Source organism: Mus musculus, chromosome 4, assembly GCF_000001635.26.
Source record: "Mus musculus strain C57BL/6J chromosome 4, GRCm38.p6 C57BL/6J".
Taxonomy (NCBI): Eukaryota; Metazoa; Chordata; class Mammalia; order Rodentia; family Muridae; genus Mus; species Mus musculus.
Window position 1 is genome coordinate 98,395,281 of NC_000070.6, and position 12,915 is coordinate 98,408,195.

Sequence of the window (12,915 nt, forward strand, 5' to 3'; positions counted from 1 at the left end):
CCTAGTGTTGCTGTTGCTTGTATTATATTCATCTTTTGAGGATACCATTTTATCTCTCATCCCTGTCAATCACAGTGCCTAATAGCACATTTATTCAGTAAGATATCTGATGATTGATTCTCTTTAGCCTTTGAGTAGCCTATATTAAATAATGTAAATGCTTATCATCAAAATTCTAAATAAGAAAGACACTCATAATTACCCTTAGGATGACTGGGACACAGATTGACATTTACGATCTTTTACATTGAGTCAGCAAATCTGGCAAACAAAAGGGACACAAGAAGGCTGGATCAGAGGGGCCTCGGGCTAGGGGCTAAGTGGACTTGTCGTTTGTTTGGGGTCTCGGTTTTGGGTCAGCGCTGGTGGCCCACAACTCTGTACCTGGACGCAAAGGCCTCCGGCCTCCTCTCCAGGGCTGGTCGCCCCACTCGTCCCCCGGACCCTTCACAGGCGCGCAGACGCCCGGGGGCTCGAGCCCCGTTCGCCCCGCCCCGCCCAGCCTCCGGCGAGGTGGAGAGCGGCCCAGGTGAGGAGGCGGCCGCACTTCCGTCCAGGTGAGGGCAGCAGCTGTACTTCCGCCAGGTGAGGAGGCCGTCCGTGCCCGCAGCCCCGGGGCTCCCACCCCGCCGTCGCCCGATCAGGTAACGCTCGCGGCGCACCGAGCAGGGATCGCGCGGGAGCCGCGTCCCGAGCCCACGGGCAGTGCCCTGGGCAGCTCGCAGGCCTAGCGGCGGCCTGCTACCCACCCAGCCAGCCAGGCGCGGACTTCCAGGCCCGGCTGGCCGGCCTGCGAGCGCAGCGATCGCGCGTGCTCGCGGATCTAGCGGCCCGCGGCCTCCCGCAGCGGGGCGGAGCCTCCCCGCGGTCGGTGGGAGGGAGGGGAGGGAGCAGAGGAACCGACCTGGCCTCGAGTGGGCCTCGCGTCCCTCCGGCCTCTCTCTGCTGAGCTGGGGAGGTGGCTCTTAAGTCTTTGGGAAAGTTAATGGATTCCTGCTGGGAATCAAGTTCTGGAACGCACATCTTTCCCACCTTTCGAATGCCCCACCCCTCCTTGGAATCTTCCCTGGACTGTTGTTCCCTTGTACTTTGCCTCCTGTGGACTCTTTCCACTTCTGCTTCGAATTCCTCTTGAACTTGTTTGTCTCGGCGGTCCAGAGGCCCCACCTTGCTGGGCCTGATTTCTCTAGATTGTCTTTAACCTGCATCTAACCTGTGGTCTCATCGTCGTGTCCGACGATTGTGTCTTCAATGAAGAAGCTTACGGGTATCTAGCATAATCTCAGTTCCTTTGAGACAGCTAGACCACATTCCAGGTCTGCGAGCCTTCCCCTGGCTTCCAATCCACCATTTATTTCTAGGGAGAGGTAGGGAGAGGTGGGATAAAAACTGGAATCTATTTATTTTGCAGAGTTAGAAAATGGGAGGTGAAGTTGTGACCTGCTATTTTAGGGCTCTAACGGCCTTTATAAGGTTTAATGAAATTTTAAGATACTTTGAACGTTAATAAATGCGGATGTGGAAGGATTCATCCTAATTTAGATGCTATTATTGGTGGCATATAGTGGACTTGTCATCAGAATAATGATTTGATTTAAAATTGAGTTGTATGAAGTTGTCACTCGAATTGAACTTCATCTTCATGAACTCTACTTACTGATTATTATTGGCTGGTGGGGAGGGGGATCTAATCTAGCACCACACACATACTGACTAGATGTGTCCCGTCCCTTGGTTCTACCCGCAGCCATTGAGCTTGTATGGAGCTAACATAAATTCATTGTAGGGAAAACAAGGGAATTTTCGAAAAAGGAATATAGCAAAGCAGTTGACAGGAAAACTGGAGGTGAACTTAGGTGAAGGTGGGAAAAGGAGGGGGATGAGAGAGGGGGAACAGGGTGTATGTGTGTGCACGTGGAAATGACCAAAATATATTGTATATCTCTCTGACATGGTCAAAGAATTAAAGGAAGAAAAAAGGATCTAGCAGCAACCAGAAACCCATTTCACTGATGAGAAAAAGTAAACAAACCACATGACTCTTTTCTTCCACTTTGTAGTTTTAAAGATAAAAGTGTCTGTGTTTTCTTATGTTGAATTCACTTTTAAAACCTTGAATTTTTGAGACAGTCCAGTGTTTCCCAGTTCTTACAGGGGGCTTAATAATTATTCGTAGGTCAAACACCCAAGCAGCCTGAACTTGCTTGCTTTGTTAAAGTTTTAACAACTTTGCATTAGTTTAAGGGAAGTCACCAAAAGGGGTTAGTTCCTTGAAGTCTTTCCTCGTATTGGTGGGAGCATGAAATTCCTTGAGAAAGCAAGCTAGTCAGTCTGCCTTAATATTTGAAGTCACATAACCATTGCTACTTAATTTTTTTTCTTAAACTGGGATTTTTGTATAGATTTGGATGTCTTTTGGAGCTCCTACTGTAGATTCTGTTGCAAATGGAAGGGTGTGTAGTGCTTGCGTTCATTTGTATGTCTTTATTGGTGCTGAGGACAGAAAGCCAGGCCCTTGTGGTGCTGAGGACCTGCTAGAGTTTAAGCATAGGCCTTGGTCCACTCCCGACCTGGAGAGTGATTTGTGCTGGTCCTCCATTTGGAAACGATCTGCCTGAGATTTGAAGAGGCTGAAAGGAAACAGTTGTAGAACTTGTGTTGTCTGTCACAGCAAGCAGTCGTTGTCCAGCCAGACTCAGATGCAATCAGGAAGAAGGCAAGCCTGTAGGCATTCTTACCTGGATAGTCAGAAACTGAGCTGAGACGCAAAAAAGCCTTTGATAAAAACATTGCCAAGCTCTTTCCGAAAAAGTCTAGGTTAATAGGTCAGTACTTTGTTGCAGAAACACTGGCACAAGTGAAATAGGGCTTTTTGGAATGAATGTGTGGTAAGTGTGAAATGCACACTAGATCCTAAGAGAGTGTAAAGGAAGTTTAAGCTATCTTATTTTTATATTATTTGCATATTTACGTGATGGTTTGTATAAATTGGATTAAGTTTACATATTAAAGTTAAATTTGTCTTTTTTAAGTTACTTTTTATGTTTTAAATTTATTTTTCTATTTCATGTGCATTGGTGTTTGGCCTGCATGTGGATAAGGTCCCCTGGAACTGGAGTTATAGACAGTTGTAAGCTGTCTTGTGGGATCGAAGGTGTGACCGTTAGTCGTCTGGAAGCACAGCCAGTACTCTTACTGCTGAGCCAGCTCGCCAACCCTAATTTTGTCTTTTATATGATACTATCAGAAACAACCTTGTTTTTTATTTTTTGGTTTTTAAAACAGGGTTTTTCTGTATAGCCCTGACTGTCCTGGAACTCACTCTGTAGACCTGGCTTGGAACTCAGAGATCCACCTGCCTCTGCCTCCTCTGAGATTAAAGGTGTGAAGCACTACTGGATGGTTCTTTTTATTGTTTTTAGAATTTACATGTATGTGTGGTTATGTGTGAGTGCCTGTGGAGGGAGGCCAGGGTAGAGCCTTGACATGGGCACTGGGAACTGAATTTGGGTCTTCTGTAAGAACAGTATTCACACTGAACTGGTCAGCCATCTCTTTAGCCCTGGTCAGAAATTTTAAAATGACATTTGTGGCTCACCTTCTATTTCTGAGAGGAGACACTAACTAACTAGGTAAGGATTTAATTTGTATTTACCCTCCAGCAGGGTATGATGTTCAGATGTGTCAGTACTCTAGTGTAAGCTGACTTGTGTTTGAGACAGTAGCCTCAAACTCACCATCCTCTTGCCATGGAATCCTAGGTACAGTTGTGAACCACCATGCTGGCCTTAAAGTCACTTAAAAATCCCAATTTATAGGCTGGGCATGGTGGCACCCATCTTTGATCCCTGCACTCAGGAGGTAGAGAGAGACAGAAGTATCTCTCTGAGTTCCAGGCCAGTCTGGCCTATATAGCAAGTTCTGTACCAACCAGGGCTCCATGGTAAGACCCTGTCTCAAAAAACAAAACAAAACAAAACAATGTATAGGGCTTTTCTTGATCACTTGTTTTGTATTAATTGAACTGATGAAAAGTTTTATTGTTTAATCTTCTCAGTATTGATTACATAGCAAAACCACAAATGACATTAACTTCTTTGAAATTTCAAAATGTTATATAATTTTGATTGAAAAGAAATGCTAACAGTAATAGTTTTTCTTGAGTGTGTGCTGTGTGCTAGGCCAAATTTTATTTAGTCCTCTCAACAATTAGATTTTTTTGAAAGTTTCTTTTCTGAATTCTTTTTTTCCTCTCAAATTTTTACTAACTTTGGAGGAAAAGCGAGATGAAATAAATGAATGTTGAAGGTTAGGGTGCACCCAGCTTGGTCCATTCAAGTTGAAATTCCTTCTTAATTTTAGTTATTTGCCCAAAAGGTCATGAGCATTTGATATTTCCTCTCCTATGAAGCTAATTCCCAGTGACATCTGTGGTTCCTCCATGTTTTCATTAGCATTGTCCCCTTGTGTTTTAATTGAGTCTTCCGGACTTATGAACTACAGGTGATAAGACATTCAGAACATTAGTTAGATAATGTTATAAAGGATGGCTCAGTGTTGTATTGAATAGATGCTAAAATAGTTACTTCAGCAGACAAGTATGTTCTCTCTCTCTCTCTCTCTCTCTCTCTCTCTCTCATTCTGGGAAAGGTTGAGACAGGGTCTTCCTATGTAGCCCAGGCTGACCTGGAACTCAGTTTGATTTAGGTTAGCCGGAACCTCTTAGCAATCCTTCTACCTCAGCCTGCGTGTGTTTGAATCAAGAATAGCCTTCAGTGGAAAGGGTGTCCAAAACCTAAGATGGCCTTGCTTGTCAGTTCACTAGGTTGTTTTGAATTCTAAAATATGGTATGACCATAATTCCTGGAGACTCCTGAGGGCACAGTCTGCATATGGAGAAACAGGGAAGCATTGAGGAGGTAGCTATTGTTAGTGGATTCTGAACATTCAGGTCCTGTTAATGGAGGTCTGTCATTGCAGCATCCATTAAAAACATATCAGAGGGGGCTGGTGAGATGGCTCAGTGGGTAAGAGCACCCGACTGCTCTTCCGAAGGTCCGGAGTTCAAATCCCAGCAACCACATGGTGGCTCACAACCATCTGTAACAAGATCTGACGCCCTCTTCTGGAGTGTCTGAAGACAGCTACAGTGTACTTACATATAATAAATAAATAAATCCTTAAAAACATATCAGAGACTTAATGTGTGTGAAAATTGTTCAGATTTGTGGCTTGTTGCTTGTGGTGGAGGGGGACTATCACCAACAGAATGACACACAGAGCAGTTTAACTTCTGCAAAATGAAACAAATTACAGAGAGAGTACTGTTAGGAATTGACTCTTGAGAGTGTTTCCGTGATAAGATATGAATCTTGCCAACTGAAGCACTCTGAGGAACTAACATGATTTTTCTCATGGTATCTTTCAACTTGGATTTCAATATTTTCTCCATATGCAGCTTTAGCATTCTACAATTGCTTTTCTTACATTCTAGGAGTGGGGTGTTTTGACAGTGGGGACATTTAATTTTTTTATGTTCAGTTGGTTTAGGAAAGCTTTCACCAGGCCTTTGTAGGAAACCTAACTTGTGTTCCTGGGAATTTTGGGGTGTCCCGGCAGAGTTGCTACATGTCACCAAGGGAATTGGTGTACTTCCCTCTTGGAGTTCATAGTATTGTTATTGAAAGAATTTGAGGATGGGCTCTGAAGGAAGCTTGAGGACAGTTTTATTAGAGTGTAAAAGAAAAAATCGCAAGGAGAGCCAGCTGTAGACCCAGGCGGCTGCCCAGAGGAGTCAGATGGAGAAGAGAAGAATTCCTACTGTTAGACTGAGTCATGGAGTCCAGCCACACAGTCTTGTGACAAAAAGGGGAGGGGGGGCCTCCAGAGAAAGAGTAAGAACCCTAAAATACAGAAAAGGCATTTTTAGGCTTTGGCCAGCATACAAAGAAAAAAGAAGGGAGGGACAGGAAAAAACTGTGCCTCTGAGTGGTGCTTAGGAGGGCAGACCTAACAGAGCTTCATGGCATTCGGGATAGTTATTCCTCCTATCTCTTCAGGATGGATTAAGGAGGATCAAGCCTTCCTGAGTCTGCTCCCTAAACGAGATGATTGATCTCCCAACTGGAATGTTAAGTCTCCACCCAGGCCAGAGATGCCATTCCCCTGAGCAGAGCAAATAGCTTTCCCTTAATGGGCCCTTAATGCCACTGTAACACTTGTTTGTTTTGCGTGACAGCCTATACAGAGTTCTGGTGGCAGCCTCCACCACTCTTTGGTTTGGATTCTGTTTATTATTTAACGAGTACCTAGTAAATGTTGAGCTTTGAGGACAAAGGGACCAGGATAAATCCTGACCCCTGGCTCTGAAGGGAGTGGACTTTTTTTTTTAAGAACTTCATTAAGACTTTATATGTAATATTATATTAAGCTCATGGATATTTTTCAAGCTTCCTGGTTCAGTGAGCTCTGGAGTTGTGAATCACCCAGGTGTAAAGGTCCAGTTGAAATGCGCACTTCAGTGAGTGCCTGTGCTTTCCCAGCAAGATAGCCAGTGACCTTACTTCCCAAAATCCCAGATAGATGAGCAGATGTTTGTTAGTAGGAAATTGAAGTCTCATGAGCCAACAGAAGTCTGAAAAGTGTTGGCCGTTTTTGGCCTTAATTTTTCTTGGATTTTTTTTTTTGTCCCCCTGAGATAGGGTCTTACTGTGTAGCCCAGGCTGTCCTCAAACTTGAATCCTCCTGTCTTGGCCTCCCGAGTGCTGGGATTACAGGTATGTGGTACCACATCTGACACTTTTACCACTGTTCTATAATTATAAAATTAGTACTTGTTTTTGTGTATTTTTATTGTAGTGGAGAGAATAAAACTTGAGAGTCTCACATGCTATTCTACCACTGAACTAAAATCTTAAGTCCGTATTTTTTTTTAATAAAAATTCAAACAACCCCAAAATCTATAAAGTAAAAGAGACTAATTTTTGTTATTATTTTTCTCTGGTGTTGGGGATTGAATCCAGGCTCTCATGCATACACGCTCTACCACTGAGTTCTAACCTCAGTCCTCAAAGGCTAACTTTTATATTCCTCTTTTCTATTTTCTGGAAGCAATAACTATTGCTTCCTAAATTTTTTTTTCTAGAAAATTCCCCAGTGCACACGTTTCTGTCTTACAGAAGTATGAAAATAACCCAAATATCCCTTAAGTGCTGCGTTTCACAACACTTGTGCATGTTGTACAGTTTTCCTGTTTTATACAAAGGGTAGATTTCCCAGCATGCTCAGTTCTTACATGGATTCAAGATGTCACTCAATTCCAACTGTACCTGTTTCAGGAGTGAGATGCAGATAGCTGTCTGCTGGAGGAGCCCTAGCCAGCAGGTAAATGTCACTTCCCCTCACTTGACGGAACACTGCCAACATGCTTGAAGTGTCGATATAGGAAACCACTCCTGAGTGCATTTTTACAGCCTCTTACTGAAATTCTTATTGTCCATCGAAGTAAAATTCAGTCTCAGAACACGCTTATTTTGAATAGCAAGTGGTTTGTTGGTAAGCAAATGGTTTTGATGCCAGGAATATGTTCCCTTGAGCAGGAGAGAATAATGAAATGCAAAGAATATTTGCTGGCCATTAGAGATGTCATGTAGAACCACAAATCTCTCAGATTTAGAGAAGATTTATCCTCTAGTTCATTGTAGTCAGGATCATATAGCCTGCCCTGTTGAATTAGGTTTTTAATCACATGGTAACCAAACATGACCTGCAGGTGCATAGTTATGGCTTTTAAGAAGATATGATGGAGCTAGGCATGTAGGTGGACTGTATAGTGTGAGCTTAGTGTGCACAAGGGTCTGATCCACCACACTGGGGTGGTCCAGAGTCCTAGACTCTGGTGATGATCTGCTTCTAATAATTGCCTTGAAAATATGTGCTTTTAAGTCCATGAAGACACTTTTTTATTTTTAAAGCACCATACTTAAAAAAAAAAAACCTGGAAAATTCTGATATATATATATATATATATATATATATATATATATATATATCCACATATACATATATATATATATATAAATTTTTTTTTCTAAATAAAGTTTGTCTGTCTTTCCTTCCTTCTTTCTTTTTACATTTGTTTTTCCATGCTTACTTTAGTTATGCTTACTTTAGTTTTATTTTTATGTATTTCCTTTCAGATTGGGTCTTGCTGGCCTGGAACTCAAGGAAAACTTCTCTGTCTTGGAAGCCTTTTTTTCATAAACTTTTCTTTACTTGGGTAAACAAAAGTGTCTCTGTCTCCTGTTTCGCAGCCAGCCATGCCCATGACTCTATGGATTCTCAGACTGTGCCTGACATTTTAAGATAAAGAACTCTGTTAAAGTGTATTTGCTAAGAGGACTACAGCCAGGGAGCCTCCAGAGGCTGAAGGAGAGAGCCACATGCTGTGATGTTTTTTTCTTTTTCTCTTCAGCATACTCTGACTTAGTCATCATTTCAGTGACTAGTGAGAATTGACGTTTGCAGGAGTTTCTCTATGAAAAAGAGCGTAAAAACTACTCATGTGCGTACATCATTGTGCTGATATATATATATATATATATATATATATATATATATATATATATATATATAGAGAGAGAGAGAGAGAGAGAGAGAGAGAGAGAGCACGAGTGCCACCCACTCAGAAATTGAAATTCTGGGGAAAGAGAATGTAAATTAAATGTACACGTCTACATTTGTCCTTCTAAAAGATCATGTAGATTTGTCCTCTCCGCCTTCTTATCAGAGATATCTGCAGTCCAGGTTCTTGTTATTCTCTGATGAACTAGAACATACCAGGCTGACATTCAGCTATAACAATGGCATCCTACAATTTTGAGCTTGCATTCTTTGCTTTATTGATCTTGCTAGATTAATGGCCATCAGACTGGTGGTTTGGGGCTCTGTGCTGGTATGGAGAAGGATGGTGCCATGCTGGGTGTCCTGTTTGTGTAGCTGCCTGTTTACTGTTGCCAGAGCTGTGCAATTCTGATGCTGAGAAGTGTTTCTGAGATGTCCTGTTCACAGGTCCTTGGGGGAATTTTCACACTGGGGAACACTTTCATGGACCGCTTGGACCTTTACCAATGCTGATGACAGCCTTGTTAGTTGTGTTGTTGACACATATCCCTCGTAGTCTAACCTGGCCTTGAATTCCTGATTCTCCTGTCCTGTCCTGTCCTGTCCTGTCCAGTCCTCCCAAGTGTTGGGATTATAGTCACGCATCACTTGTAATGTGTTTTATGTGGTACTAGGGATGAGACCTGAGGCATCCTGCGTAGTCATGGACTCTGCCACCCGAGCCACTCCCCCACCTCCCATCCCCAGCAGAGTAGTTTCCGGGTTCATCCTTACAGTTGTGTCAGCAACCCTTCCCCCAAGGGTTATATAACGCTCATTAGTTTATCCACTTGTCTGTGATTGGGCATCTGAGTATTCCTACTTGGGGCCTTTTACAAATGGTATTGTGTTCTCTCACATATGGGTCATATTTTTTTTCGTTACTCTTGGTAAATGTTTCTAAGCAGGAGGAGTGTGTTATTAATTAGTACTTTTTAACTTTATAAGAAACTACTTATGATGCCAGGTGGTGGTGGAGCACATCTTTAATACTGGTGCTCAGTAGGCAGAGGCAGGCAGATATGTATGAGATCGAGGCCAGCCTGGTCTAAACAGGGAGTTCTAGGACAGCCAGGACTACACAGAGAAACCCTGCCTCAAAAAACCAAAAGCACAAGAAAAAAGAAGAAGAAGAAGAAAAAGAAACTACTTATGATTTAAACTATAAAAATTAAGTAAAAATAAAATATCAAGTACTTTCCCCAAGGGACTGTGTCATTTTATTTTCTTTCTGGCATGATGTGCCTTTCAGCCTTGCCAACACTCACTCTGGTCTTGTTAAAATTTCCTCATCTGAGTAGACATGCGTTAGTGCCTTATTGTGGTTTTAGTTTGAATTTCACCCAGTACAGTCTTAATAAAGAACGCTCTGAAGTTTGCTTTAGTTTCCCCATAGGACTGCAGACATCTGTAATGAAAGTTAATTTTTTCCTTTAGACTTTTTGGAAGTGATTGAAAAGAATATCCCAAAATGCCTGAAAACCCTGCTGCAGGTATAGACGCTATATATTTTTATTGTTGTTATGTAATGATTCAAAAATGGATTGTGAGATGGTGTCTGACTTGAGCTCTGATCACCTTTCTCCAACCAAGAGAAGATGCAGGTCCTGCAGGTCCTGGATCGCCTTCGAGGGAAGCTGCAGGAGAAGGGAGACACGACGCAGAACGAGAAGCTGTCTGCGTTCTACGAGACGCTGAAGAGCCCTCTCTTCAACCAGATCCTTACACTGCAGCAGTCCATCAAGCAGCTGAAGGGACAGGTAAGTTGCTCAGCCGGCCTTACCTGGGTGGATTCCGACCAGCAGGAATACAGGAGGAGCCGGGAGGATTGCGACTCTTAGATTAGTAAAAGCTGTGTGGGGCCTGAAAGCTGTAGATAGCATCTGTGGATGGTATAAATATTGATGAAGTTTATGCTAGGCTATGGGATGTGATAAATTTGTAAAAACCAAATGCTTTAGAATCTCAACATTTTCTTCAAAGTTATAAAATAGCTTTAACCTCCCTCCTTCCTTCCTTCCTTCCTTCTATTCGTCCATCCTTCTATCCGTCTTTGGTGCTGAGTTCAAGTCGAGGCTTTGCGTATGCTGGAACTCTATCTACCACTGTGCTCCATTCTCAGCTCTTGGCATTTATTGTCTATTTACAATTTTTGATACATTTTTTTGTATGAGTTATGTGTGTGTGTATATATATATATGTGTGTGTGTGTGTATGTAGTGTGTATGTATATGTAGTATGTGTGTATGTATGTGTGTGTGTGTGTGGGGGCAAATTGATTCCCTCCTTAGGCAATGAGGGTTTCAGAGATCCAACTTGGGTCATCAGGCTTGGCAGCAAGTGCCTCTATCTATTAAAGCACCTTGCCTTTTCTCTTCCTCCTTGTTAAAGAACGAGTATACTAATTGATCTTCATGTGTATGTGTTTGTGTGGGAGGGTCCATATGCTGTGTGTATGTGTTTGTGTGGGAGGGTCCATATACTGTGTGTATGTATGTGTGTGGGAGGGTCCATGTGGAGTATATGCTGTGTGTATGTGTTTGTGTGGGAGGGTCCATGTGGAGTATATGCTGTGTGTATGTGTTTCTGTGGGAGGGTCCATATGCTGTGTGTATGTGTGTGTGTGGGAGGGTCCATGTGGAGTATATGCTGTGTGTATGTGTTTGTGTGGGACGGTCCATGTGGAGTATATGCTGTGTGTATGTGTTTCTGTGGGAGGGTCCATGTGGAGTATATGCTGTGTGTATGTGTTTGTGTGGGAGGGTCCATATGCTGTGTGTATGTGTGTGTGTGGGAGGGTCCATGTGGAGTATATGCTGTGTGTATGTGTGTGTGTGGGAGGGTACGTGTGGAGGCTGAGGATACTTTCTGGTATTGTCACTCACCTTCCACCTCTGCATGGGTTCCAAAACTCTGAGCTCAGATTTTCAGGATTGTATAGCAAGCACCTTTACTCAGAGCCCTCTCTTGACCCTTGCCATTTATTTATTGATAGAGTGTCTTTTATTAATTCTTTGACAGTTTCACTCGAGGAAACAATGTATCTTGAACACATTTCCTCCAGCTTCTACCCCCTTTTCCCAGGTACTTCTGCTATATCCGCTCCCTGCTTCATCCACATCTTTTTTTTTTTTTAAACTCATTGAGTCCAGTTAATGCTGCCCGTTGGAGTGTTGACTGATCTTAGCTTGATCTTGTTTAGCTTTGACATTTATTCTTTTTTTTTAAGGCATTAATTTTTATTATTAATCACTTATTTATTTAAGACAGGGTCTTACTGTGTAGCCCTAGCTGTACTGGAACTCACAGAGCTCCACCTGGCTATACCTCCAAAGTGCTAGGATTAAAGATGTGTGCTGCTATGCCAGGGCCTTTTTATTTGTTGAGAATTTCTTACATAAGTACTCAATTTATCATAGTTCCACCTAACACTCTGACACTTCCAACCTCTTCCATGTCCCCCTTTTACTCCCTCTAAACTTCATGACCGCTTTTTAAATTATTATGTATATATTCATATACATACACATATGTATACAAAAATGTAGCCTGCTGAGCCCATTTAGTGACGCTCATAATTATATGGGTTTAGGGATGACCACTTGGGAGTAAATAACCTGTCAAGGCTGTCTCTGCAGAGGACTGAGTCTCCCTTTGCAGCCATTAACTGGCTGTGATTCATCTAGGGTGGGGCCTCTGACATTTACCCTATCCATGTTGGGACTTAGCTGGCGGTATCATTATGTAGATCTTGTGTAGTGACTACATTGTAAGGATTCCGTGGGTACAGCTCTTTGTCATACATAAAAGGCACTATCTTCACATTTATTTTTTTTAAAGGTATGTGTGGATACTTTGTTTATATTTTATAGATCTGTGCACCTTGTGTGTGCCTGATGCTTGTGGAGACCAGAAGAGGGTTTTGGATTTCCTAGGGGAGAGTTACAGATGGTTGTGAACCACCACGTGTGTGCTGGGAAGCGAACCCAGATCTGTTGGAAGAGTAGCAAGTGCTCTTAACCGGGGAGACGCCTTTACAGCCCCCTTGACATTTGTTATTCATGTTGCTTTTGATCTGCTGTGTTAGCATTTGTATCAGCTAATATTTTAAAAAACCTGCTTCTTATAATGCTGGATGTTCATCTTTAGATGTTTAAGTGGCCTTCCTACATGCTGGAATCTTGGTCTATCTCTATACAGTGAGATAATATGATCTACATGCAGGAATCTTGGTCTAGTACCTTGTTCTTAGAA

At 42.5% G+C, this 12,915-nt stretch overlaps 1 protein-coding gene across 10 annotated transcripts in view; it reads left to right on the plus strand.

The window, feature by feature from the left end:
- The first annotated feature begins 279 nt into the window (after positions 1–279).
- The window catches only part of Patj (PATJ, crumbs cell polarity complex component), a 324,044-nt gene continuing 311,408 nt past the window's right edge, over positions 280–12,915 (plus strand). For 2 of the 10 annotated variants that reach the window (NM_172696.2, NM_001005784.1), the window contains exons 1-3: positions 546–644; positions 10,099–10,154; positions 10,255–10,421. In NM_172696.2, the coding sequence (NP_766284.2) occupies positions 10,133–10,154; positions 10,255–10,421 (189 nt within the window). In that variant the 5' untranslated portion in view covers positions 546–644; positions 10,099–10,132. Of the gene's footprint in view, positions 645–1,194; positions 1,268–10,098; positions 10,155–10,254; positions 10,422–12,915 lie in introns of those variants that run through there. The other 8 variants (XM_006502706.3, XM_006502704.3, XM_006502705.3 and 5 more) reach the window with 8 other exon arrangements.